At 48.5% G+C, this 25,874-nt stretch overlaps 6 protein-coding genes across 6 annotated transcripts; 3 read left to right on the forward strand and 3 right to left on the reverse strand.

Moving 5' to 3' along the window:
* Positions 1 to 584: 584 nt before the first annotated feature.
* EDB93DRAFT_1151104 (uncharacterized protein) lies at positions 585 to 2,506 on the forward strand. Its single transcript, XM_041449702.1, has 3 exons — positions 585 to 1,047; positions 1,102 to 1,122; positions 1,183 to 2,506. The coding sequence occupies exons 1-3, from the start codon at positions 976 to 978 to the stop codon at positions 2,401 to 2,403; spliced, it is 1,314 nt and encodes a 437-aa protein (XP_041306785.1). The 5' UTR covers positions 585 to 975; the 3' UTR covers positions 2,404 to 2,506.
* Positions 2,507 to 8,556: 6,050 nt separating this feature from the next.
* Positions 8,557 to 9,065, forward strand: EDB93DRAFT_1151124 (uncharacterized protein; the record flags this gene model as incomplete). Its single annotated transcript, XM_041449703.1, has 2 exons — positions 8,557 to 8,711; positions 8,765 to 9,065. Coding segments are annotated over 2 exons (352 nt in total), but the record flags the coding sequence as incomplete, so codon positions are not given.
* A 2,510-nt stretch (positions 9,066 to 11,575) lies between these two features.
* On the forward strand, positions 11,576 to 12,334 carry EDB93DRAFT_1251322 (uncharacterized protein; the record flags this gene model as incomplete). Its single annotated transcript, XM_041453138.1, has 2 exons — positions 11,576 to 11,731; positions 11,786 to 12,334. 2 exons carry the CDS (start codon positions 11,576 to 11,578, stop codon positions 12,332 to 12,334), a joined length of 705 nt encoding a protein of 234 aa, XP_041306787.1.
* Positions 12,335 to 13,272: 938 nt separating this feature from the next.
* Positions 13,273 to 15,035, reverse strand: EDB93DRAFT_1151149 (glyceraldehyde-3-phosphate dehydrogenase). Its single transcript, XM_041449704.1, has 9 exons — positions 14,848 to 15,035; positions 14,771 to 14,790; positions 14,699 to 14,703; positions 14,568 to 14,637; positions 14,494 to 14,518; positions 14,269 to 14,436; positions 14,184 to 14,206; positions 13,767 to 14,132; positions 13,273 to 13,711 (listed from the first exon to the last, which is right to left on the reverse strand). The coding sequence occupies exons 1-9, from the start codon at positions 14,848 to 14,850 to the stop codon at positions 13,381 to 13,383; spliced, it is 1,011 nt and encodes a 336-aa protein (XP_041306788.1). The 5' UTR covers positions 14,851 to 15,035; the 3' UTR covers positions 13,273 to 13,380.
* Positions 15,036 to 16,178: 1,143 nt separating this feature from the next.
* Positions 16,179 to 17,010, reverse strand: EDB93DRAFT_1087110 (uncharacterized protein; the record flags this gene model as incomplete). The annotated part of the gene is made up of 2 exons (XM_041446019.1): positions 16,179 to 16,536; positions 16,595 to 17,010. The coding sequence occupies 2 exons, from the start codon at positions 17,008 to 17,010 to the stop codon at positions 16,179 to 16,181; spliced, it is 774 nt and encodes a 257-aa protein (XP_041306789.1).
* Positions 17,011 to 18,801: 1,791 nt separating this feature from the next.
* Positions 18,802 to 19,313, reverse strand: EDB93DRAFT_1251325 (uncharacterized protein; the record flags this gene model as incomplete). The annotated part of the gene is made up of 4 exons (XM_041453139.1): positions 18,802 to 18,818; positions 18,874 to 19,155; positions 19,207 to 19,244; positions 19,309 to 19,313. The coding sequence occupies 4 exons, from the start codon at positions 19,311 to 19,313 to the stop codon at positions 18,802 to 18,804; spliced, it is 342 nt and encodes a 113-aa protein (XP_041306790.1).
* Positions 19,314 to 25,874: the final 6,561 nt, after the last annotated feature.

The following is a 25,874-nucleotide window of genomic DNA, read 5'->3' on the forward strand; positions in this document are numbered from 1 at the left end:
TAGTCATCGGATACTGTGACATCAACGGTGTGTCAGCCAATAAAAGTTAAATCCCGCTATCCGGGCCAACGTGCTGCACTCACCCCCATTTGAAAGTCAAACTCTGATTATAGCCGAACTATCTATTCACTTGCAGTCGAACCCCCAGACCATTATTTTCTTGAGCTTAACTACATATATATCGCCGAAATGCGCCGCCAAGAACATTGCCAATTTTAGGATCTGCTGGAGTTATCAGTGCAACGTCACAAAGTCAGACCACGATAGCGTACATGCATAACCCCGTTAATTGTATCTTCAGATTTGGCAAAACTGCGATAGTATTTGGGCTGCTGAAGCGAAGGAAGATGCGGGAAGACAGCTTGAATCTTTTGAAAATTTGAAGTGGATTGTAGCAGGCTAATTAGCTGAGTCGCCGAATGACTTGGTGTATGATCATGATACTCACGCTTAGCGCACATTGAATACACACAAGAGGGTCAGCTATTATGGTATATAGGACCAGTCTGCCAGCTGCAGAGAACCGCTCGAAGTCACTAGTCATGCACCATGTTCAGGTGAACTTCAGCTTTCGCACGAGACCTAGAATGCGGGGTCTAGCAAAGCCCATCTCCACCCGACGTCCAGCACAGGCTTACTTAATCATTCATAAAAGCGGAAGGGCTTGGGGTTGACGTCAGGTAGACACTTTCTGACTAGTATTGTCGTCAATCAAAGCCTTCGACCAAATCCACTTCCATTTCAAAGGCCCTGTTTTTTGTCGTTTTTTTGAATTTGGATGTCGCCGCCTCACTAGCAGTACTTTGCCGCCACTTCGAATTAGAATTGGTATGGTATTTTCAGTAGTTCCCATCCCTCAACAATCGATGATCTATCATGATGCTCTTAAAGCAGCTGAAAGCTCCGAGCCGCATCGATGGATCACATCTCTTCCTCTGACTCTTCAACTTTGCTTTTCGAACCTTAGCGAACAACATGCAGACAACTTGCTCAAAATTCAATGTCTCTGAATCGGTTTCAGATATCATCGGTGCACTGCAAAACATCGTAAGTGCCCAGTTTCTTGACGTGTCAGCCGATAATAACAACCGCCCATTCCAGCTTGCACGCTCGCAGGTGATTGTGCGTCGACTCCTTGGTCAATCCTGACATGTGACATGTCATGCTACTAACGATGACTAGCTTCCAGACCTTGAAACTCCATACTCTAGATTCCCAAATACCGACCGATCTACCATCGGGCTCGAAGGCCAGAGCGTTATAAACATCATCGCCGAGCGTCAGCAGCAATTGGATGCAGCTCTGCAAGAGATCTCAGGCCTGGAGGCCGTCATGAATAATGTCAAAAATTTTCATCAGCAAGTCGTTGAAAAGAAGGAGAAGATTACGCAATCGATGAATCTACACAAGGGACTTGTATCGGCTCTTTGGCGGCTGCCAACGGAAATCCTATCCCAAATATTTATCCACTGTCTCCCCGAAACCAAATTGTTGTTGTCCCCATCAACCCTAAAAGCCCCCATGCTGTTAACAGGCATATGCCGACGATGGAGGGAGGTTACTTTGGGTACGCCTGATTTATGGTGCAGGTTGTATGTAGAAGTCGACGATAGGGACTGGGAGCAGGCAGCTTTCTGTTATGATTTATGGCTCAAGCGTTCGCGAGGACGTCCGCTCTCGTTAGCACTCGGGCGCTACCACTCGACCAAATTACGAAGCCTTCTTCAGCCTTACATAACTCATATCACATCTCTCCGAGTCTCTACCTGTTTCTCCCAGGGCGAATGGCCCCAGCTTTTTCTGACAGACCTCCCAGCACTTCAGGAGCTGGCCATCCTAGGAATGACAAATGTTGACATTCCAACTATTGCACAATTTATCTCCCGACTGCCGTCCACTATGCGCAGTCTCAAGTTCATTGACATGGGGCCGTTTTTCGACATCGAGCGCTTGTCTTCTCTCAGTCCTGTATGGGCGCACCTGACGGATGTGCAAATCACCGTACTTAATCCGAACGCAGCCCTCCACTTGCTTCGGCTATGTCCCAACCTCTCCTCCCTAACTTTCCACGTAGTACTCGACCAAGAAGAATCCTTGAATTCATTCACGCACACCAAATTACAATCCTTAGGCATCCCTCATGGCACTTTGTCCAAGCGCCTTTTATCCGACCTCCTCAATGCGCTAACGCTTCCTAATTTGCGCACGCTTGAAGTTAAAGCTCGCCGCGATGTATCTTGGCCTCATGAGGATATGAAGGCATTGTTGGTACGGTCAAAGTGTCCCCTGGAGACCCTGACTGTTGGCGGTCGAGTGATGATAACAGATGCGCAACGAGCGGAATATGTTTCCCTCATTCCTTCCCTTCAAGTAGTAGCGGATCACGACAGTGCATACTTTTGATAATACTCTGTGGTTACATATGTAGAGAAATCACGCTTTCGGGCTGACAGTAGAATGATACAATGAGGCTAGTAGGAGAATAGCATGATCTGCGAAGCGAAAAGTGATATGACAAGGTGCCGATTCGGAGCTTGCCGGAGAGTCAGCACCACGCGTCCAACTGAGCGTGACGCTTGGTCTTTCTACCTTCTCGTTACTATTCGAATCGTAGTATCTGCGTATCAGAATATCTATTACTATCCTCTCGTTTACTCGCCCCTCACATTCATAATACCATACCATACGTTATCACTTACTTTCTATCATAATCGCACCTCACTTGATCCAGTCTTATCCGCCTGATCAATAACCCATCAGCACCTAAACCTGCAACTTCCAGGCCTGCCGGCCCCTCACGCCAGTTCCTCAGGATCATCTGCACCTGTAGGGCCACTGCATCCATCCGACTCTGCAGAGCCTCCAGAAGAGCTAGGCCAAGGCGCGGCTCGCGCCAAAGCAGCAGCAACAAGGCAGTCAGCCAGACTCGCTAGCGTCGGTGCCGACGCAGACGACGATTCAGCGCCTCAAAGCAACGCACCCAGAGTAACACCCCTCCCTGGCGCTCCAGCAGCCAGAGCCGCAGCTGCAGCCGCAGCCGCAGCCAAACCGGCGGCCAAGCCAGCAGCCAAGCCAGCGGCTAAGCAGCCATCCAAGCAAGCAGCATCGAAGCAGCCAGCCCCGGCCAGCACACCATCTGCACCAAGTCCACCGAACCCACCTGCCGCAACACCAGTGCAGCAAACGGTTGACGTGGCAGCGCTGCTTGCCCGGATTGCTCAACTCGAGCAAGAGCAAGCAATAAGGACCACACAACCCGTTGAGCTCCTCCCTCAGGCTAAGGCTCCCGCACTTCCATTGTTTGCGTCGCCAGAGGAAGTAGAAAGAGCAAGGGCCGCCATCATCGAAGCCAAGAAGGACGAGCCCAAGGTCTCCCTCCCTGATGTGGTACCAGGCTTCAAAGCAAACCCCCTCGACACTGGTGAGGATCTCTATCTCGTTCTTAGCCAGATTTGCGAGTTTCGTGCTACGCGCACCAAGGAGGCAGTGCTCAGCGTCTTGGGTCCCAACCTTCTAACCCAAGCATGCAGATGCAGCTGCGCATCCAAGCGCACTCGATCTCAACACTGAGCTGAAGGCCAGTGCGAATTATCAGAGCTATAGGCTCAGTCGCTAAAGGCGACCCACTTGCTACGTCAGGCTGCAGGCCAAGCTAGCTTTTGTCTGGCCATAGAGTGGTCCGGGGCTGAATGCTGCCACAATTTCGTGTTCGCCTCGCCATTACCGAGGATTTCGAGAGCTAATGCCAGTCTCGTTGTTACAGCCGTTCCACCCAAAGTTGACGAGGCGTTCAAAGCCTTCAAATATGTCCCATACAGTACGCTCACTTCGTCGGCTCGATGGCAAGCGATTAGGACTGGCGAAGAAGCCTTCACCATCTCTGCGTCAGGCTCGCTGATGGCCAAAGGGCTCGATCGCCGGAATGAGAGGAGCATAACGTTGTCAGACTGGATAGGAGCGGCTGATGCAGCAGAAGATCGCATGGGTCATTACCACGGGGCCGCACGCGCGAAGGCACTGAAAGCCCACCACAGTGTAGTCCTGGGTTTGAGCCGCTCCCACTCATGGGATATTGCAGTCGAGTATGACATCCAACAACGTGAAACGGTAGCACAGCATCCGCAACACGACCTATCCCAGCTAGACGACAAAGCACTTACCATCATTGCAACTCGCATAGTAACCAGGCAACCCGCCGTCACTGCATCGTACAGCCAAGCACAACTTAAGAGGCCATCTCCGCCATCCTCGTCGCCATCCCATCATCCACAGAAGAAGAAGGCCAGACTGCAGTGCTTTCGGTGTGGAGGAGCAGACCACTTACCAGGCGACTGCACAGCAGAATCAACCGTCACCGGGCACCCAGTGGCCCGAATTGCAACCTCAGCTAAGAGCGCACATGCCCTTGCAGCCCCGGGCGGAAAGATTTTCTGCATCAGCTGGGCGAGATTCTCCAGTTGCCACTTTGCCAACGCATGCATCAATTACCATGGATGCAGCATCTGTGGAGATGCTGCCCATGGCGCAGGAACCTGCAGAGCAGTCCGTCCTAGATCCTAGGCAGGTGGTGACACCCCTCATCACATCGAAACTCGAAGAACTACTATATGAATATAATATATACGAGGAATGGGGACATATGATATCCAATATAAAGGAAGGCTTCGACGTAGGAGTCAGAGAAACACCGAAAACCACACTATCCTTTCGAGAACCACACATCTTCACAACTAAATGTCGATATCATAGACCAATATATAATCAGCGAGCAGAACGCTGGGCGTTACTCTCGCGCATACTCAATCTCGGAACTAGAATCCTTAATCGGCCCTTTTCGCACGTCCCCACTTGGCCTCGTACCGAAGCCTCATTCCACGAAATTCAGACTCGTTCAAGACATGTCATACCCACGCGACAATCCCGAAAGCCCCTCTGTCAATGCAGGCATAGACCCAGACGCATTCCCAACAGAATGGGGCACATTCGACAGTGTAGTGGAGTTGATTCTCTCGCTACCAGATGGGTGTGTCGCAGCGACATTCGACATCGCATCAGCGTACCGAATTATACCGGTCCACCCCAGCCAACAGTGGGCCCTGTGCATTCTATGGCGCGGTCGGGTTTACGTCGATCGAGCCCTCATGTTTGGCTTAAGCTCAAGCGCAGGAGTCTTCGGCTCAGTAGCAGACATGCTAGTGGCCATATACGAGAAAGCTGGTTTCGGCCCAATTCGAAAATGGGTAGACGACTTCTTCGTCATCCGCCTCCCGCACCAGAAGTGGACAGAAGAAGAATTCATCGAGCTGTCAGCCGCCTTCGGAGTACCATGGAGCTTAGAGAAACTGCGGGCCTTCGCAATTATCCAACGTTACATTGGCTTCGACTGGGACTTATCACGAAGAGTAGTCTCACTCCCGGAAGAGAAAATGGAAAAAATCCTATCATTATTACAATCGTGGCTAGCAAAGGGCACGCGTTTCACAGCAAACGAAGCAGCAAGCCTGCACGGCAAGCTAGTCCATGTATCATCGATATTCCCACTGATTCGCCCTTTCCTTCGATCAGTGGCCCTTTTCGCCAACAAATTCAAATCACGACGAGCGCGTCTTCATGTACCGAGCTCGCTTTCTGCCGACTTACACTGGGTAACAGAGATCCTATCAGTATCCCCACGCGAAAGACCTCTACGCACCCAACACCCAATCGACCCCCAGTGGTGGGGCGATGCGAGCACATCTTTCGGAGTAGGCATCGTGATCGGCCAGCATTGGGCAGCATGGAAATGGAAAGAGGGTTTCAAGGTGGGCCCAGGCTGCGAACACGACATTGGCTGGGCCGAAGCTACCGCAGTAGAGCTAGGTTTGAGGTTAGCCCTCCATCTTGGGCTATCCGAACGAGCAGATGTGAAAGGCCAATCCATCCTAGTCCGTTCGGACAATGCTGGAGTAGTCATGGCAATAAACAAAGGCCGCTCACGCAATCAGCCAACAAACATCATCCTCAAGGAAATCTATTTGCTACAGGTAATATCAACGAGCATGGATTTCAAGCTTACTTATCTTGATATAGGCGCACCATGGGATACATCTCAAAGTCGAGCACGTACCTGGTCAAATCAACATCTCAGATCCACTCTCGCGAGGCGACATTCAAACCTTTCTAGGCAATTCTTCTGGCCCATCATTCAAGACCGATTTTCCACTCCCGTCGCATCTCAGCGACAAAATGTCATTTGTTACAGTCTGACCTCCTCGTCAATTGAAACCACACCCCCCACACCCCAGAATTTATTATCCCTTCGAGAATCTCCCCTCCGCCCCCCCTGTGCAGCTGAGGAACGTATTTTTCATTGGCGTGGCATCAACACCCCTCCACCGTCAACGATAGACCACCCAGTCATACAGTTCCTCGCCAACATCTCCAACCAAGCATCGCTACGAGAAACGACTAGCTATGGCTCGGGTTTAAGAAAATTTCACATTTTTTGCGACATATTCTCCATCCCAGAAGCTGACCGTCTGCCAGCATCTTTCGAACTGCTGCACTCATTTGCCCTTTGGGCCGTTTCCGATCCTTCCGCAACAAAACATTTTCTAGAGTCTGCGACAACCGAAACAGTACCCTTTGAGCCAGTTTCCGTATCAGTCGCGAGAAAATACCTCTCTGCAATCCGCGCCTGGCATTTGGCACAAGGATGGCCACCTCCGCTATCACCAGAACACTTCACGCGGATCAACTGGTCACTTCGCGGAATGGAGAACCTGCAAGGAACTCGCCGTAGACCTATCCGACCCCCAATCACACTCCATATGCTAGCTGCCATCAAGGCCACCCTACGAATAGATCAACCATTTGACGCGTGCATATGGGCAATGTCCAGCTGTGCCTTCTTTGGGATGATGCGGTTCGGGGAAGTCGCAGTCAACACTCGCGCAAGTTTCGACAAGTCAAAACACATCACGCGAAAAGATGTTCACCTCGGATTCGATCTGACTGGGAAACCTTATGCCAGACTTGATCTCCCACAAGCCAAGACAGCAAAATCGGGAGAGCCTCAATCCGTTTTCATTGTAGAACAAGGAGATCTCTGCCCAATTCAGGCATTGCGAAACTTAGCAGAAGTAGTCCCAGCGCTACCAGACGACCCATTATTCTCGTGGAGGGACAACAAAGGAATCATTCGCCCAATGGTCAAGACTCGCGCCATCGAAAGCATCAACAGCATATTAACCGCCTGGAACTGGGGAACAACGTTTGGACATTCATTTAGAATCGGCGGCGCCTCATTCTACCTCGCTAACAAAGTAGACCCAGAAATAGTGCGCATAGCGGGTCGATGGAAATCCCTAGCGTATGAGACTTACATCAGGGCATTCGAGCAAGTCGCAACGCAACACCTCGGCGGCCTGGCAAATATCCACACAAACCATTAATAAGCTAGATCGCTCTGTTGGGTTGGCCGCTGAGATCAGCCGCAGTTGGAGCTCACCAGCAGTGGGTAAGCGGCTCAATCCTTCAGCGTCCAGCCCGAGCTAACACTCGGACTCAGCCCAACCTCACAGGAGCCTTCGCGTCAGATCGTTTTCGTCAGTACAACAGTCGAAGTTGGAATGACAAGGTGCCGATTCGGAGCTTGCCGGAGAGTCAGCACCACGCGTCCAACTGAGCGTGACGCTTGGTCTTTCTACCTTCTCGTTACTATTCGAATCGTAGTATCTGCGTATCAGAATATCTATTACTATCCTCTCGTTTACTCGCCCCTCACATTCATAATACCATACCATACGTTAGTTCGTTCCACCCCACCCACCGCTACATCCATTGATTCTTTCGCACCATCAATTCATCTTATTCATCTATCCATCGTTCTTCCGCAAGGCTCCACACAAATCGCTGTTCGTTTGCCCGCCCACCCAGCGGCTCAATCCTTCAGCGTCCAGCCCGAGCTAACACTCGGACTCAGCCCAACCTCACAGGAGCCTTCGCGTCAGATCGTTTTCGTCAGTACAACAGTCGAAGTTGGACGGATATCAAAATGTTTGGTGAACGACTACATCTTGCGGTATCATCTCCAGTGAAGACCCACTATGGCGTGGCACGATGGGATCTGATTATTTTCTGATTGTAACATCGTTGATAGGGTAGATTATGAAAAGCAAATTGTAGCCACATTAATTGTTTAGCGTCGTTCCTTGCGTCACTTTGCATCGTCCTTACATTACAGTTTGTCGTTTTGCATCGTTTCTTCCGATCCTTCGGAGCTTCGCATCGTATCGCGCGCACATTGCATTGTATTTGCAGAACTCTCACACAATGTGGCATGACATCATCATTAACATTGTATTTGAGTCGTACGCCTTAGTCATTTTCATCTTATCTTCTTACTACTACAATGTCGTCTCCCTCTGTACTATCATCATTTTTTATGGAGCCTCCCTACGCCAATTTTTTTGTCTCCCAAGGCCATACGTGTAAGTGGTATTGTTATCATTCATAAACAGGCTTGATTTTTTTAACAGGAATCGAAAGGGTGGGTATATGCGTTCGAAGAGCACACATGGGCACCCGCCAGTTCCACCTGAGTCATTGGAGGGTCTCTGGCATCTTTTCTTCGCCAAAGGCTGTCAGTGTGAGTCTTCTTGCTCTCATCTTTTGGCCTGCTTACTGGACGCTGATGGTGCTCTGCTCTGGTCATGGCATGCTCTCAGACGGTGCGTGATCTCGTCTTCCGAGCCTTCTTAGCGAACACTGACTCTCTACTTAGCGTTCCCCCATATTTCACTCTATCTTCGATGGATTCACGCACACATTGTTTCCTATATTCTTTACAGTGACCCGTTGATATCCGCAGGGAAACAGGTACAGGTGCGAGTACGACTGCCCACACCCACAGGTTTACACATCTGGACGTTCCAGCTGCTATGCGCCCTGCACCTGCCTGTATGCTGCCGCAATACCTAGTACTACTCATGTCATACACTGTCGTAGCATGTCGTTTCTCGTCATATCAATCCATGTATTCTACTGTACTAAATTATATGGTGTTATATGATTTTATCTGAAAATTGAACGAAAAACTTATGTCGTCGGAGGAGATCGTGCCCCATCATGCAATATATGTGATTCCTACCGACGTCATATGTCTGTCTCTGATTTTGTGCATAGGTGAGAAAAAAAAAACATATCACGCCCGTTCTCATCGTGCCACACCATAGTGGGTTTTCACTGGGTATCATCCCTTGTTCGACCCGGCGAGTCACCCGACCCATCTCGTCAATGTTCTGAACTTCTTCAGTCTTCTCTAACTCTTCGAGAGCCGCAAATTCGGCAGCAATATTGTCAGGCGAGATACTGTATGGACCAGCAAAAAGGTCACAAGCATCACGAGACTCGGTCCAGATTGAAGGTGCCCAGGGGAAAGATGCTTCACTATTTCGACAGCAACGTCAACTTCTTCACGAGTGTGCATGTGAGCATGCCATCATGGCAGGTGGACTTCTTAGCATCCGTGGCATTTATTTGTGTTGTGGTGTCAAAGGTTTGAACGAATCTCGCCGAGTTTTCAAATGTCTCAATTGAGAGGTTACACCGTCGCGCGGATATTGTATCGGATCGGTTGGCAGAACTCTGTAGCACCCTGTAGCACAATCCAGCCCGCTGATAAGTTGGATATCTCTATCCAATCTCTATCACAGGAAAATAGCCGTCATCTTATAAATTATGGTATGTTATCATGAAGAAAACGCCAGCACTCTCCGCATGAAAGCTATTGCTAGTGCGCAACTAAAAGAACTTGAAGATATGCGCCGACAACACCAAGGAAGACTTTTCTCACTGCTGCGCAAGTATCGTAAGGCAAGTCCCTTGATTTAATCGTAACACCTTGTAGGGTTGGTGGAAGACTGACCTTCGGGATTATGCGGATGCATGTTCCACGCTGAGTCCGCTCAACATGACAACAAGTAAGTACTGACTCCATGATGATGAGAGAGTTACGATTGACGGTGATAAAGTAACACTATAAAGGCAGGTGGAACGTCAAATTGTTGCGGATTCATTAGTAACTTGTCATCCAAAGAAGCTATCCCCCGAAAGCAAGTGGAAAGGGACCCGTACCTGCAGGGAAACGTTATCTATGTTATTTATGCATTTGGGAGTAACAAAGGCGTGGCGCTCACCGACTCGTCTGCCAATCAGCGAAAATTGGCGATTTGAGATAGCAGGGCATAAAATGTTGGCGTGCGGGGTTTCTTTCTTGCAGCATGTTCTTCAACAATAAACACTTTTCTACGTGTTTCTACCGATTCGAACATCGACCACATTCGTTCGTTCATTAAGTTGGTCACATCAGATTCAGAATTTAGAAAGGCATTCGCAAATGAGATTTAGGGAGTAAACGGAACGCCGTAGCGGACATGATTCACCTATAAATGGAGTCTCACCCATGGAAGTGCCAATATCTGAAATTGAGAAATCTGGACATGTTCTGGGAACTATTAGGTACGTACATAGCATAATATACCATAGGAATTTTGCCAGCCACAGGTTTACGAGCGCCAGTGCATCAGGTTGTCGAGTAGTATGTCGTGTGCTAGGTTGTAAGCATCGCCATGAGCAGTTTCAGACGTTGACAGAGGGTGGAAAAGAACTAGAGAAAACGCTGAGTAGTGCAGTGTACAAACCTGGAATTGTTGTTCAGTGGCGTATGAATCCATGTATGGCAGATAGAACGGAGAGATGGATCTCTGCTAACATGCTGCGTCCGAAGAGGACGAGCCTTTACGATTGCATTGTCTCAGACAAGTGAGTTAAGTTCAAGAGTTACAGCCGAGGCCGTGCACCGGTACACATATTAAGTCATGTCGCCACTAGCAAGGCCCGACGTAGCAGCTGAGTCAACGGATAGTACGAGAGATGACAACATCGTATGTTGAAGTGAAACCGTCAGGTGCACTGTCACGTAATCATATTATATCCAGTTTGGGTGGGCAACTAACCCTCAACTCACCTGTTTCACAATTCATCTTAATATTGTCCAACCCTGGACCACCCAACAATTATATCACTGACACTAACCAGATATCCAACAGTCTGTGGAGTCGCACTACGTTGAGCGATAACGTAATCTGGTGTAACTCGTTGATTCTAGCCTTTTGTTCGAACGCCCGTGAACGTAAGGAGCAAAAATCTACTAGTATCACCCTGAATCATTCGGAGGCTAGTTTGAGTGGCCGTAACAGCGTAATGTGATTCAATTTTACCTAGCGTGTTTTACACTGCCATGCCATCCAACTTTCTAGGCTTCTGAAGACAACATTTTGTCAATTTGAGCCTTGGCGCAGCGTTATTTTGGTCAGACTTCCGGGCCATGTTATGTAGGCTTCGGGAAGCGTGGGAGGCTTATTGGCACCTCACGTGTAATGCTATAGTAGCTGCCCTTTGCGGATTTGTTTGATCTATGGCCGATAACCTGGTAATTTGGTTATGTGGGTGCGCGTCTATGCGAGGACGCGTATATAAGAAGGGTAGTGTGAGCAGTTGACTAAACTCACAACCTCTAGTGACGATCTCCACGATGACTCTCATAAAACTTCTGTTTCTTGTGCCATCTGTCCTTGTGTTCAATAATGCGTACATCTCCCCAGCCCCAATGCCCAATGATGATGAAACCATCAGCGGCGGCCCGCTCTATGAGCGTATCTGCCCAGTCATTTTCCCTATATTACAACGGGTACGTGAACTCCCAATAATGTCTAGACACATATTAACGAATATCTTGTTACAGTTGTCGGGTTTGATACCCTGTGTTGCTGAAATAGCCGTCATACTCGCGGCTCATTATCCGTCGCCTATCTCGTCTAGAATCCTATCTACTCTAGTTCATACCGGACAACTTCCAGATATGGTACCAGATAGGTACTTCGTACTCGGAACAATCCTCACCTTCATGGGCGGTATGGGGCGACTATGGTGTTTTAGCGTCATGGGACGCCATTTCACTCACCAGCTCAGCTTGCGCAAGGACCACTCCCTTGTCACATCAGGCCCGTATGGCATCGTGCGCCATCCTAGCTATACAGCCAGCTGGATCGCCTCGTGTGGGATCTCGCTCATTTATGCGAGCCCCGGATCGTTTACGCAGTCATCTGGGTGGCTCTCTACTTACTTTGGGCGTGTTGTATTTGGAATATGGGTAATTCAAGTTATACTGTCCGGCGTGCTAAGCTGTGCACGGGCCATCAGCGAAGATGCAATGCTTCGCAAGCGTTTTGAGGGAGAATGGGTCCGATGGTCTAAGAGGGTGCGCTACAGACTCATTCCGGGCGTGTTCTAATGATCCTTTTCGTATCCTTGTTATGCCTCTAACGCGATGCCATACCTGTAGTTCATTGATGCTATCAGCTCTCGTCCCCCGGCAAGTGAACCGGGCATGATAACGACGTGTATTTCACCACCTTGATATTCCTCACATGTTCATACTTGACTACTTACGTCTACTCGAAACTAGATGCCAATAATAAATGCTAGTACACGACCCTCCAGGCTCGTGAGGCTTATCACCAAATGTTTTGAACGCTACCCGTTCTCGTTAGCTTTCATGCGGCATATTGCGACACACTAAGCGAAATGCAAGTTTGTCATGGGCGCAGGCAGGATTCACGCCAGCCCTTGATTAATTGAATTCCTTATTCAAACATGTATGTTCCTGTGGGTACACCCTTACTCCATATTTAATTAGGCGCCGTCATCGGCGTTGATCCCAATAGCACCGCATGCCATGTGCCAACACCTGCTACCAATTGTCTTGATGGAATGAATGACTGCCTTCCTTTTATTGGTGTGCCTATGCCATGGAACCTGGTCTATGTACTACATAAATCATCAAACATTGGTATGAGGAGTATGTCGGCTCCCCATCATGGTGTAACGGTTATGCGCGGGCGGCGGGCTGACCAACGTTACACATGGGTCCTGTGTGGGAGGCGTTCGTGGTTTGTGAAAAATCGGCGTGGATTTGTTTGACCTGAGTGTTATTTTTGATGCCGAAAGACCGCCGCGAAGTTATACTCGCGCGATAACTCCGAGCCAGTGCATTGACAACTTCACGGACCCGGAGATAGAAAGTCTTGGCAAGTGAAAACATCTCGTGCTACTCGATGCCATATGTTTTTGATTGCACTTCGGCGACTCGGCCGTCACACGACACCCAGTTGACTCCGACATTACTTGGATAAACTTTTGTCATTCACTTACTCAAACATGAAGACGCCATAGAGATAAGCGGATCTATCAATGTCCCTAAAGAAATACAACATTTGTTTTGTATGGTAAGCCCTCAAACTACAGTATTCACTTTCTGAACGTTCACAGCTTTGCCCTTCAGTTGCCCGAATCCACCTTGGCAGCATACACAAGCAAGTCACATACACGCTTCGAGTAGCCCCACTCGTTATCGTACCACGAGATCAACTTCACGAACTGCTGGTTGAGCATGATGCCAGCATTGGCATCGAAGATGCTCGATGCAGGGTGACCGAGGAAGTCCGTCGACACGACGCTTTCATCGGTGTAGGCGAGGATGCCATTGAGAGGGCCGTCAGCGGCAGACTTAACTACCTTCTTGATGTCATCATAGGTGACAGGCTTCTTGAGGCGCACGACAAGGTCGACAACGGATACATCCAAAGTGGGAACACGGAAAGCAAGACCACTACAAGGACGTACTTAGCATCTTAAAGTTATAGGAAAAGTTCGATATCACATACGTGAGCTTGCCGTTTAGGGAAGGAATGACCTTGCCGACTGCCTTGGCAGCACCCGTGGAGGATGGGATAATGTTGTTGTTGACAGCACGACCACCGCGCCAGTCCTTGTTGGAAGGACCATCGACAGTCTTTTGAGTAGCAGTTGTTGCGTGGATGGTCGACATGAGACCCTCCTCGATGCCGAAGTTGTCATCGATCACCTTGGCGAGGGGCGCAAGGCAGTTGGTTGTGCAAGAGGCGTTAGAAATGACGGTGTACTTGGAGTCATAAGCCTCGAGGTTGACACCGCAGACAAACATAGGTGCGTCAGCCGAAGGGGCGGAGATGATGACCTTCTTTGCACCACCCTTCAGATGAGCAGATGCCCTGGGTGCAGTCTTATTAAAAAGCACTCAATCCAAGATAAGAGATTCTCACTTATCGATGGTAGTGAAGACACCCTATTCGCGTTGTTCCAATCAGCTTTCAACTTGAAGAAGGGAGGATCGGTGGAGAAACTTACGGTGGACTCAACGATGTAGTCAGCGCCGACCGAACCCCACTTGATGTTGCTGGGATCCCGCTCACCGAAAACGTGGATAGGCTTGTTGTTGATGTAGAGCTTTCCGTCCGCGGTGTGGACGTCGCCCTTAAAGCGGCCGTGGACGGTGTCGTACTTGAACATGTAAACCTACATTTTCTAGCGATCAGATCGAACTCGGTGGATGACGATAGCTCGTCTACTGACCATGTAGTCTAACTCGATGAAAGGACTATAAACAAGAATCAGCTACAATTTTGTAAAATAGGAGGTGAACCCACTCATTGATGGCGACGACCTCGATGTCCTGGTTTTCGAGGGCATTACGCATGACGATACGGCCAATACGACCTGAACGTAATATATCGTGTCAAAAGCATTCGATTGTAAAGGATCAAGAGCATATACTCACCGAAACTATACAACAACAAAGAAGACATTATCCGATTAACGATGAAGGCCTCGACCGACAATGATAACATACCCATTGATACCGACTTTGACCTACGTTCGATGTTGTCAGCAACCGATCGTGTGCTTGTTAGACGATGATGTACTTACCATGTTGGCTGAGGGATGATTGTAGTGATGGGGTGAAGTGGAGGGATGCGGGTATGTCGGGAGGTGAGATGAACCTTTTATAATCGATAATATTTGGGTGGGTTAATCTAATCAGCACTGATACGATAACGTCAACTAGCGGCAAACCCCCGAAGACCACTCCAAAATAAACGTTTCTTGCATTTGCTAATCACTGCTCGCACCGCGCATGTAGGCATGTTAGTCAATATCTCCGTCCTTCTCTCAGCACCGTTGCCAGCTAAAGGGCTGTAAAATTAAGAAACGTGCACAGTCGTGCCCAGGTTTAGTTTAGCAGCGACAACAAGTGGTTTTCATTGCTAATCGATTAGTAGTGACCACCCAAAACGTTGTTTATCGGACATCGTTCGGCTCGGATTTCTGAACTAGTATCGTACCATCAGCATCGCACCATTAGCCTCTGCCCAGCCTTTTTGATCTAATTCGTTTTCGTTCTCGTCCTCGCTTTCCCTCTTCTTCGACCATTCTAGGCAATTTTTGACTCAAGGGACGTGCGCAGTATCCGGTGTGTTTGTCCGATCTTCCTGGTGAGGTTCTGGGCGCGGACCAGGCGCAGACATGATCAGCTCCGAGTTGCCTGATCAATCCGGTGTCGCTCATTGATCAAGTAATACTCGGCCCTTGACGTTCCCTGGTCTACGTCATACTGAGCGAATTCGGCTCATCAAAGTATTGCCGTCATCGCCGCGTCACAGGCAGTGTCAAACGTGCACACGAGCCTGAGTCCTGACTCGCTCTTTCATTCGTGGTCAGTTTAGCGGAGTATACTTGTAACATGTACGTTTCTCACAATCACTCCCGGATCTCTTGTTTCATGTCGTATATAGGCTCCCCTCACGCTAAATTGTCACGAGTTGCATGTTTGGAGTAAGAACCCATCTTGGTTAACTCAGGGCGATCGCAATCAGCAATACTCTAAGTCTAATGCACAGACCAGAATAACATGCTACTGGAAACTGCAACAGGTGGAAATACAGGGTGCTTGTGCCTGAAGTCATATGGGACCAGACATTGCCACCAAACGACGGCCGAAGCGCAGTCACTCGATGTATTTACACACCAGCTAGCCAAATATAGGGATGTTACAAAGGTAGATAAGTCGTACAGGCTGCATACCACCTAGGGTCATATCATGTCAAGAAGTGTCATTATGAACAGTATGTCCTGCATCTGACGTTCCCCGCGCCTCATTCGCCGATGAGAGATCAAACTAAGGGCCAGGTAGCGCGGTGGACACATGTTATAAATCCATCGCAGCTGGATATCATGCTATGAATATGTTCGCCTGCAATTTAAATTAGGTAGTTATGTTCCCCTGTCATGCCAGCGTCCCACACAGTCCAGCGGTCTTCCTGTAAAGTAATTTCTTGGCCACGCTGCCAAGGGGATCCTTTCCAACTATCAATACTAGAGAGCGCATATTCTAATAGTGGGAGGAGGGTGTCTGCATTCTGCTTGAACAGAACTTCGGACGACGATGAAGTCGAGATGCGCATGCGCACTGCTTGGAATTCAGCGTCATCCGGAAAGTAGTTCTGGCGCATCGCAAGCGCATGATCCCCCAGAATAGCAATAAATCCGGTCGATTCGCTTGGTTCGCGTGAGGAAGTGAGGAATGCGAACGATGTGGCTGGTGTAACAGGTTGGTCACTATGATCCAACAATCATGAAACTGATTATTCAGGACAATTGATGTTTATGGGCTCACATCCAGCGTTCTTCATACTTCTCCTCTTCTCCCGTCTCGGGGTTGATCCCAATTCCAGTTTCTACTTCTTCCCCATCGCATGAGGTCATAGTGCCTTCATCAGGAGGGCCATCTCGTCCTTGGGAATCAATATAATGATTCCATCGGAAACGCAATGGGGTAGAAGAAAGCGTAACGCGGATTCCAGCAAAGCCCCATTGAATGGTGCTGTCCGGTTTTAATGGCTTTGAGAGACGTAAGTCGAGGCACAGTTGCGTGGAACCTTGGGAGTGCGCGTCGCTTGTGGACCGAGAGGAAAGTACGAGAACATCGGAATCTTCAAATGGTTGTCCACCATTCCTAGAAATACTCTTTCTGATTGTTATCGAGGGAGAGTCATATAATAGAGCCTGTTCAGAATGCAGTGCACAGTTCATCGTTGTAGATTGTCAAGAATTGTATGCATCAGGAAATTGGAAGTGACCCTAATTTAGCTATATATCCGGAACGCCATCGGGATTTCTCCAAAATCTCGTTTGATCTCTAGCGTTTTGGCAGGAATATCCGTGAGACGATCGATCTCAGTACTTGGTTCGTCGGATGAAGCATCATGAAGGGGGAACAGAGAGAACGTTGATGTCTAGTCATGTGATCTCTAGCGTTGGATTTTCGTGAATGCCAAAGAAGTACTACTACAATCCTGTTCCTCGGTCTGCTCGATTGGTGTTTTCTAGGTAGGTTGTCGTTATATGTCAGTTGTCCTAGCTCATGTAACCCACTGGGCGGCACAGCCTATGCCGCAGAACACCAACACCTTGTTAATCAGAGACTATGGAGATTTGGACTCTTCTCCTACTGCTGAAAATTTTTCAATCCCCAATGTCCGAGCTTGAAAGGAGAGCCCTTATATTACAAACTATGCAAGTGCCGTAGGATGCCATGCACTCTCAGTCGGTGTGCCTTCAGTTTTGAATCTAAGCCTTCTGTACACTTTCTTATGTGAGCCTATTTTTTGTTCAGTCAGAAGCAAGCCCGGGTCAGATTCAATGTTTTTCCCTGGTTATATGGACGAGGAACTATCGTCAATGTATGAAGACTTGCTGGAAATGCCACCTGCTCAACAATTCGTAGAGGTCACGAAGCCCTCCGAGGAAGACAGACACGCAAGCCATGATTGAAGTGAGAGAACTGGACCATATTTTTGTACGTCTTTCCGGCTCTTAGTAATTCATTCGTTAAGCCTTACCTCACATAAGCCATCAATACACCTGACGAGCGTGTCCCACCCTTGCCAACTTTTGCGGATGTAGAATCGCTACATGCCCATTTAGTAAAATGGTATTCCTTACGTGGGCGTGTAAGGCTTATGGGGGAGCACTGAGAACTCGTAGGAAAGCCGTCCTTGGAGCACGAGCCATGGACGAACAAACGGATGATGGATCGTGTTTGTGTTTCGTGATGTGGAGGGGCCCTTGGATCGAGGGCGGATCACCCACTCTCTTAATAAGCGATGACCTTCGGTCGTTGGGTTTTCTCGGCATTCTCGTGTCCCTTTATTATAAAAGTATACTATATTTGCACTATCATACTTTGTCCTCGTTTGCTTAGTCCACTCAACCGGTAAAGATGCTTTAACGCACGACTGCTGTCGTGGAGAGGTTGTGATTCCTGTGAAAATACCATGAGTGAGGTGACAGAACAGTATAGAGCATCGAACATCATTGACATATAGATGTCAACCGCTAGTACTTCCAGTAATTTTATTGATGTATTGGTATCTAGAAGCATTTTGAATGCCAACCCATAGTAGTGCTGGAAGAAAAGGGTGAAAAGCAATCCTGAGACATAGGCAAGGTGTGCGTCAGCGTTGCACAATATACTTACTATTAGTCCCTGACTCCAGAAAATGGCCTCGGTTCTTGGCTTCAAACCCATCCTCTTGGCAGGATTTTATCTCAGCTTTCAGGTATCCAAAGTTCTGGCCATATTGTGCCATGTCGGATAATTGATTGTTCTGACTTATCAAGCTCAGTCGATCTCACCACCGTCTTGGCTGAGGGTGCCAATGTGCTTCAAATACGCATACACCATACCAGGGAAAGCATCATATTGCATAGTCATACAACCATTTCATACAGTTCCAACTCCTGAAACTCCTTTGGGAAACCTTTCAAGCAACCTGCATTCGCAGTTGAGATACCTCAGCCGGAACATCATTGATCATGATGTTATGTTGCATTAAGGTCTGGCTGGAGACAAGCGAATCAGCAGGATTACTGCTAAATCGCGGTGGAACATACACAGGCGATTATTTAAAGTGATTTCAAGAACAGCATGGATCAACTGTGTCTTCACCCGAGAGTAGGATTCTTTCTCCTTCTCCTCAGAGCATTTAAAGGATTGCTTCACTTCTTGATGTGTCTGGACGGCAGCACTCACAGCTTCCCTGACAGCAGCTGCATGTGAAGACGCAATGTACTGCTCAACAGCAAAATAAAAAGAGGGATCACCCTTTTGCTCGTCCTGAAGATAGTGTGCCTTGTCGAAAACGTAGAAGGAGTGTTCGAATATAATGACAGCAGCTAAATAATGAATAATAAGCAGATTCATCACAACATAGCCTCAAAATTCACCAGAATTGAGCTGGACAATATTCTCCAATTGTGATGAACTTGAGGCCTAGCACATTCACAACATGAGAAGTATGTATACAATCTGTGACAAATTAAACATACCACATGTTACGACTTGGATGGTATCTGTTGGCGACGCTCAAACAGAGCTCGTGTCGTCAACGGTCTGTGGACGTCCTTGGGCTAGCCCAAGGTTAGGGGTCGTACTTGGCGTGTCTTCGGCAAGTACGATTTGACGCCTATGTCCAAATCGGGTAGCTTATGTCACGCGGGTGCGAGATGATAAGCTATATCGGCCTAGGCTTACGACACCCGAAGGTTAATCGTAAGGATCGTCGTTAATTAGAAGGACAGAAGTCCGACTAGTTAACAGGGGCTTTGCTCGTCGACGAAGTCGATGAGTAAAGGTCGAGACTATAGGCTTATCTGCGAAGAGCAGATAAGAGGATAGAATATAGACTGCTGGCGAGGCAGAAGGATCACTCTGGTGAGAGTAGGAGGTCAAGAACCAAGTAGATTCAAGTTAGGGAATATGGTACATGGTAGCGAGTTTATATAGAGGACAGGGGACGTATTAGTGGATGATAACTCGTACTACCGGGAGAGGCAATCGGTAAAGGGTAAGACCATAATAGGAAGGCACGTTCGATCTAGGTAGAACGTGCTGGATAAGAAAGTGAGTCAAGGATCAGAATGAGAAGTGAAACACGCAGGGGCACGATCGTGCAACTGCGGAGCTAAGTATAAATCGCATGTGCGACTGCGCACTGAGTCAGAGATTAATAAAGGAAAGTAGGGCAAAGGGGATGCGTCATGCATCGTGTCATAGGTTACCGTCCGGACGGTAAAGGCAAGGGGACTGTCCACAGGATCAGTCAGGTGGAGAAATGGAGCATGGGTATGCTTCGTCAGCGAAAGGATCCGGCCAAATGTACTGGCTCTGCTGAAGCGACAGGTAGAGGGCGAAAGGGAATGCGAGGATGACGAGGATGACAAGGGTAAGGTCGGGGTAAGGGTATGATGCGAGGGCTGATACGAGGAGGATCAGGAGAAAAATAGTAGGGGCCCAAGCGTCTAGATGTTCTTGTAACACCACAGAGAGTCACATAATACAGTAACTGGATCCTGTCTCAGACGGGCAGCCAAGGGTGACAATGTACCAAGGCAGATGGGCCATCCCACTGGGCCCATGGCTGAAATTGTACCTATATATACGGGTGGGCCCAGTGTAGTGTGTAACCAATTGAAAGGGATGGGCCGATGGTAGTGTGTACCCGATTGAAAGGGATGGGCCGAGTGTAGTGTGTAACCAATTGAAAGGGATGGGCCGATGGTAGTGTGTACCCGATTGAAAGGGATGGGCTGAGTGTAGTGTACCTGATGGAAAGGGATGGGCTGAATATAGTAAATGGAGTATACAATGGAGACAAGTGGGCTGAGGGATTATTAGGTACAATAGAGATGGATGGGCTGAAATATAGTGGGCTGGAAAAGGAGGTGCCAACCGGATCCGGTCATAGGTAGGGCTGTAGCACCAGTCCATGCCATGTCACTGGATGTCTCACTTTGTAAAACGGTCAACATTTGACCGAGATATTTACACATTAATATTTGATGTTAGAATACTGGGTAGTGAAATACCAGCCGGAATATACCAGCCAACCAGATCCGGTCATAGGTAGGCTTGTAGCACCGAATCATGGGATGCTACCAGTTGTCTCACTTCATAAATTGGTCAATATTTGACTGAGATATTTTTACTTCAATATTTGATGTTAGAATACCAGGTAGTGAAATACCGGCCAGAATATACCAGCCAACCGGATCCGGTCATAGGTAGGCTTGTAGCACCGGGTCATGGGATGCCACCGGTTGTCTCACTTTGTAAATCAGTCAACATTTGACTGAGATATTTTTACTTCAATATTTGATGTTAGAATACCAGGTAGTGAAATACTGGCTGGAATATACCAGCCAACCGGATCCGGTCATAGGTAGGCTTGTAGCACCGGGTCATGGGATGCCACCGGTTGTCTCACTTTGTAAATCGGTCAATATTTGACTGAGATATTTGTACTTCAATATTCTGTGTTACAATACCGGCTGAGATAAAAAAAACAAAGCTGACCTGATCTGGTCATAGGTGGGCCTGTAGCACTGGATCATGGGATGCAACCAGTTGTCTTACATTGTAAATTGGTCAATTGTTGATTGAGAGATTTACACTTCAATATTTGATATTTGATGTTACAATACTGGGTAGTGTAATACCGGCTGAGATATAAAAAACCGACCTGATCCGGCCATAGGCAGGCCTGTAGCACTGGATCATGGGATTCCATCAGTGGTCTTACATTGTAAATCAGTCAATTGTCGATTGAGATATTTGCACTTCAAGATTTGATGTTATAATATCAGGTAGTGGACTACTGGCTGAGATACAAAAAGCTAACCTGGTCCGGTCATGAGGAGGCCTGTAGCACTGGATCATGGGATTCCACTGGTTGTCTTCCATTGTGAATCGGTCAATTGTTGATTGAGATATTTACACTTCAATATTTGATGTTACCATACTGGGTAGTGTAATACCGGCTGAGATATAAAAAAAAACCGACCTAATTTGGTCATAGGCAGGCCTGTGGCACCAGATCATGGGATTCCATCAGTGGTCTTACATTTGTTACGACTGGGATAGTTCTGCTGTTGCCGGTCAAGATAGACCTGTCGGGCGAACAGTTCGTCGGCCTTCCTAATACAAGGAAGGTTTCTGGTGGTTCCTACTGCACGAGCCGCGGCTTCTATGCAGGATCAGCGGCGAGTGGTTTTAGCACTTCTGCCTAGGCGGTGAGTGGTTTTAGCACTTCTACCGCAATCAAGGGTTTCAGGCTAAGACAGTGAGTGACTGTCTTAGAATCAGAGTTCAGGCTACTAAGGGTGGAGACCTTAGTAGATCAGGTTTCAAGGGGAAAACCCAGTAGATTAAGTTAAGGAATACATCTATGGTACATGGGGTTTATATAGGTAAAAAGGGAGCGGCATAGCCGCGACAAGAAAGGTAACAAAGATAGGAAAAAGAGTACAACCTATCCAGATAGCAAAGATAGGTGAAACTACCATGCGGCACAAGATAGTATCTATGTTACAATCAAGATAGAAGAGAAGTGCGGACAGCCCGCTTGATAAGAGAATAGCCGAGTCTAGATGAGTCTAGAGTCGGCGGCATGGTTACAAGAAAAGAAAAATGGAATAGGAGTAAATGTTATTGTAACATTACCCCGGTGTAACCGTTGAAGTCTCCGACTTCAATCCATCCTAGCGTCGTCGTAGTAGACGGGATCTGCTTCGGCGTTGTTAAAATCATCAAGGTCCGTTGAGGAACTTGGCTGGTTGCGATAGTTTTCATCGGCCTCTTCGCACTCTTGCTCATAGAATGCTTTCTGGTCTGCCTCCCAATTGCGGAGGGCTTCATAGAATCCGTCATCTGTATAGACGATCGGAAGTGGATATGTTCCTCTAAGGTCTTTACAATAGACCGAGAGGTGTCCGGGGGCGATGGCATGGCATACCACGCAGGAGTATTGAGGGCAATTCTTGTGACGGTGCCCGTATTCTTTACATACGCGGCATTTGACGTTGTCAAAGCCTGGTTTCTTAGCAAAGGTGCGAGGAGGTGGGGATGGGGATGTGAGGTCGATGACCTCTCTTTCTTTCTTCTTATCCTCTCTCATACAGCGCCTTCGAGCGATCTGGTATCCGGTAGGTCTTCCTCCTCTGGAAGCAACCTGCGGTTGCGGTGCTCTGACCGGAAGTGGAGGCGAGTTATGATCTGGTGACTGATGACGGGAGAGAGGACGAGGAGGAGAAGGCGGACGAGCGACTTCAGTCGCGGTTCGATTGGCAATGAGGTGTACAACTGATAGCAAGTCAGGCTTAAGGCTATCAGGGAGAAGCTGAAGCGCAATCGATCTGATGCGCCTCTGGCACTGGATGACTTCATGGGCTTCTTGTGCAGAAGCGAGGGGGATTCGGTTTGCAGATAGTTCAATCAGGCGGGTGGTTCTGATGATGTTAATGATGGCAGCAATTATTGCTGCACTTCTTGCTGGGCGTTCGGCGAGCTTTCTCTCCAGCTCGAGTGCGTGTTGCTCTGATAGAATCGTTGCTTCAAAGAGGGCGTCTCCCTCAATACGATCAATGACGGTGAAATAAAGAGAGGATGAAAGTGATATGTCGGTATCCTCTGACGATGAGGGGTCGGAGACGGAGGACGCAAGGGAGGAGTGCTCATCTAGCACGAAACGTTCAGTCTGAGAATAGGGACAAATGTTCCTGAAGTTCGGCGGAGTCGAGGGTAAGAGTGGAGGGGGCAGTGGACATATTTTCTTTGACTAGGGTTGCTTGGGTTTGTTCTCCTTCAAGCCAATTTCGTTCTCTTCTTATACGCTTTGAGAAGCGTCTGGGAATTTTCTAGGTCGTCTTCTTTGACCCATTCGTTGCTGGCAGATGAGTATCCTTTCCAGGATACTAGATAGCGACGGCGTGCCGCTGTTCCTTTGTGTGCGAGGATCGCTTCTACTTCGTACTCCTCAACCCCATTGATAATGTCAGGTGAGGGTTCGATGAAATTCGGGCCGTGGACTTCTGTCTCCCGATAGGAGGATAGCTCAGATGCGTGGAACGTGGGGTGGACTTTCCATTGTTCCGGGAGTTGGAGTGTGAAGGTGATGGGAGATAGCACCTTGGTAATGGTAAAGGGGCCGTGCCGCTTTGGCGCCAGCTTCTTCGAGGGTAGGTGCGTCAGTAAATGCTCCGCTGACAACCAGACCTTATCTCCAATCTTCCATGGCTCATACTTCTTCCTGTGCGTCCTTTCGGCCATTCGTTGCATAGCGATGTTGTGGCAAGACACCGCTTCTTCTCTCATTTTCTGGAGGTTGGTAACGCGGTCCTCGGCCGCGGGGATGTCGGTAGGGGGAAAGGCGTAGGGTATACCTCTAGGCTCATAGCCCATCATCAGGAAGAACGGTGATGCGTTCCGTGCATCGTGCTTTCGGTGGTTATGCACGAATTCTGCCATAGGTAGATGCTGTACCCAGGTTTCAGGGTTCGATCGGCAGTAGATCCGAAGGTAGGTCTCGATTTCCTGGTTCAACCTTTCTGTCTGTCCGTCGGTCTGAGGGTGATATGCGGTAGATAGGGCAACTTCATAGTCTAGTAATCTTCCGAGTTCTTTGGAGAACTTCGATGCGAACTGCGGTCCGCGATCTGAAATGAGCTTGTCGTGGAGCCCAAAGCGTAGGAAAACTTTCTTGAAAAATAGTTGCGCTACTCCTTCGGAGGTGATGTTCTTCTTGCAAGGTGAAATAATTACCCCCTTTGTAAGTCCGTGGTCTACCACGACCATCATAGAATCATAACCACCGCTCTCGGGGAGGTCGGTGATTAGATCAACGGAGAGCTGGGAAAAGGGGCGTACACCGGAAGAGCTAATCGGTTTCAGGGGAGGAGTAGTGGGGTGAGTGTCAGATTTCATCTGCTGACACGTGGCACATCCTTCGACATATTTCCTAATGAAAGTGCCCATCTGGGGCCACCAATAGTCACGTTTGACTAGTTCTTCTGTTTTGAATCTGCCGGGGTGTCCGGCGGTCGGGTGATCATGGTGAAGCTGCAGAATGCGGCTTCGAAGTGCGGGGGGTGCGTAGGCACGGTTCTTGTACTGTAAGATACCGTTATCGAATTTCCAGTCGGATAATGCCGACTTCATAGGGGGCAAACATAGCCCATCTAGTGCGTCACTGGCGGTTTTGATGATAGGATCCGCCGTAGGATCGTCGGCTTTCAGGGCCGCTTCTAGTTCGATGTCAATGAGTCGAACAAACATATCATCAGGTAACAAGATGACGTCCTGGTTATCGGTCTCGGTGGGATGGTGATCAGGACGGCGTGATAAGGCGTCGGGGACAGCGAGTTTCGTTCCTGCTACATGGTGAAATTCGAGGTCGAATTCGTTCAGGGTGAGCTGCCAGCGCGCTTGGCGGCGTGTTAACTGCTGTGCAGATCTGAAGTAGAGGAGGTTCATGTGGTCCGTGAATACGATTACCGGGTGTCCGTGTCCTTCGAGATAATGTCTCCATGCTGCTAATGCACGGATGACGGCCAATAGTTCTCTATCATATATCTGATAGTTTCGTTCTGCTGCATTGAGAGATGCAGAAAGATAGGCGCAGGGGTGGTAAGCGCCGTTTTCGTCGGTCTGTAGTAGCACCTGCTCCAGTTGCTACTAGGGAGGCGTCAGTTGCAATAGCGAATTGCTTTGCAGGATCGGGGTTCCTTAAGACAGGTTCCGTCATAAAGCACTTTCTAAGTGCTTGGAAGCTGTTTTCTTCTTCATTCAGTCCAGCAGAATGGCTGGGTCTTCTTCGTCAGGTTATTCAGAGGTTTCGCGATGTCAGAAAAGTGCGGGATGAAATGCCGATAGAAGTTGCAGAATCCGAGGAAAGATCGTACATCAGTGACGGTTTTTGGTGTCGGCCAATCTGCGATGCCCTTGAGTTTGGTAGGGTCCATTGCGATTTGTCCGGGTCTGATGATCATTCCGAGGTAGTCGACTTCTTGTACGTCGAATAGGCATTTCTCCGCTTTCAAGAATAAGTTTCTCTTTTCTG

Source organism: Suillus bovinus (genome assembly GCF_016758785.1).
Source record: "Suillus bovinus strain UH-Sbo-P2 chromosome Unknown EDB93scaffold_35, whole genome shotgun sequence".
In the NCBI taxonomy this organism is placed as follows: Eukaryota; Fungi; Basidiomycota; class Agaricomycetes; order Boletales; family Suillaceae; genus Suillus; species Suillus bovinus.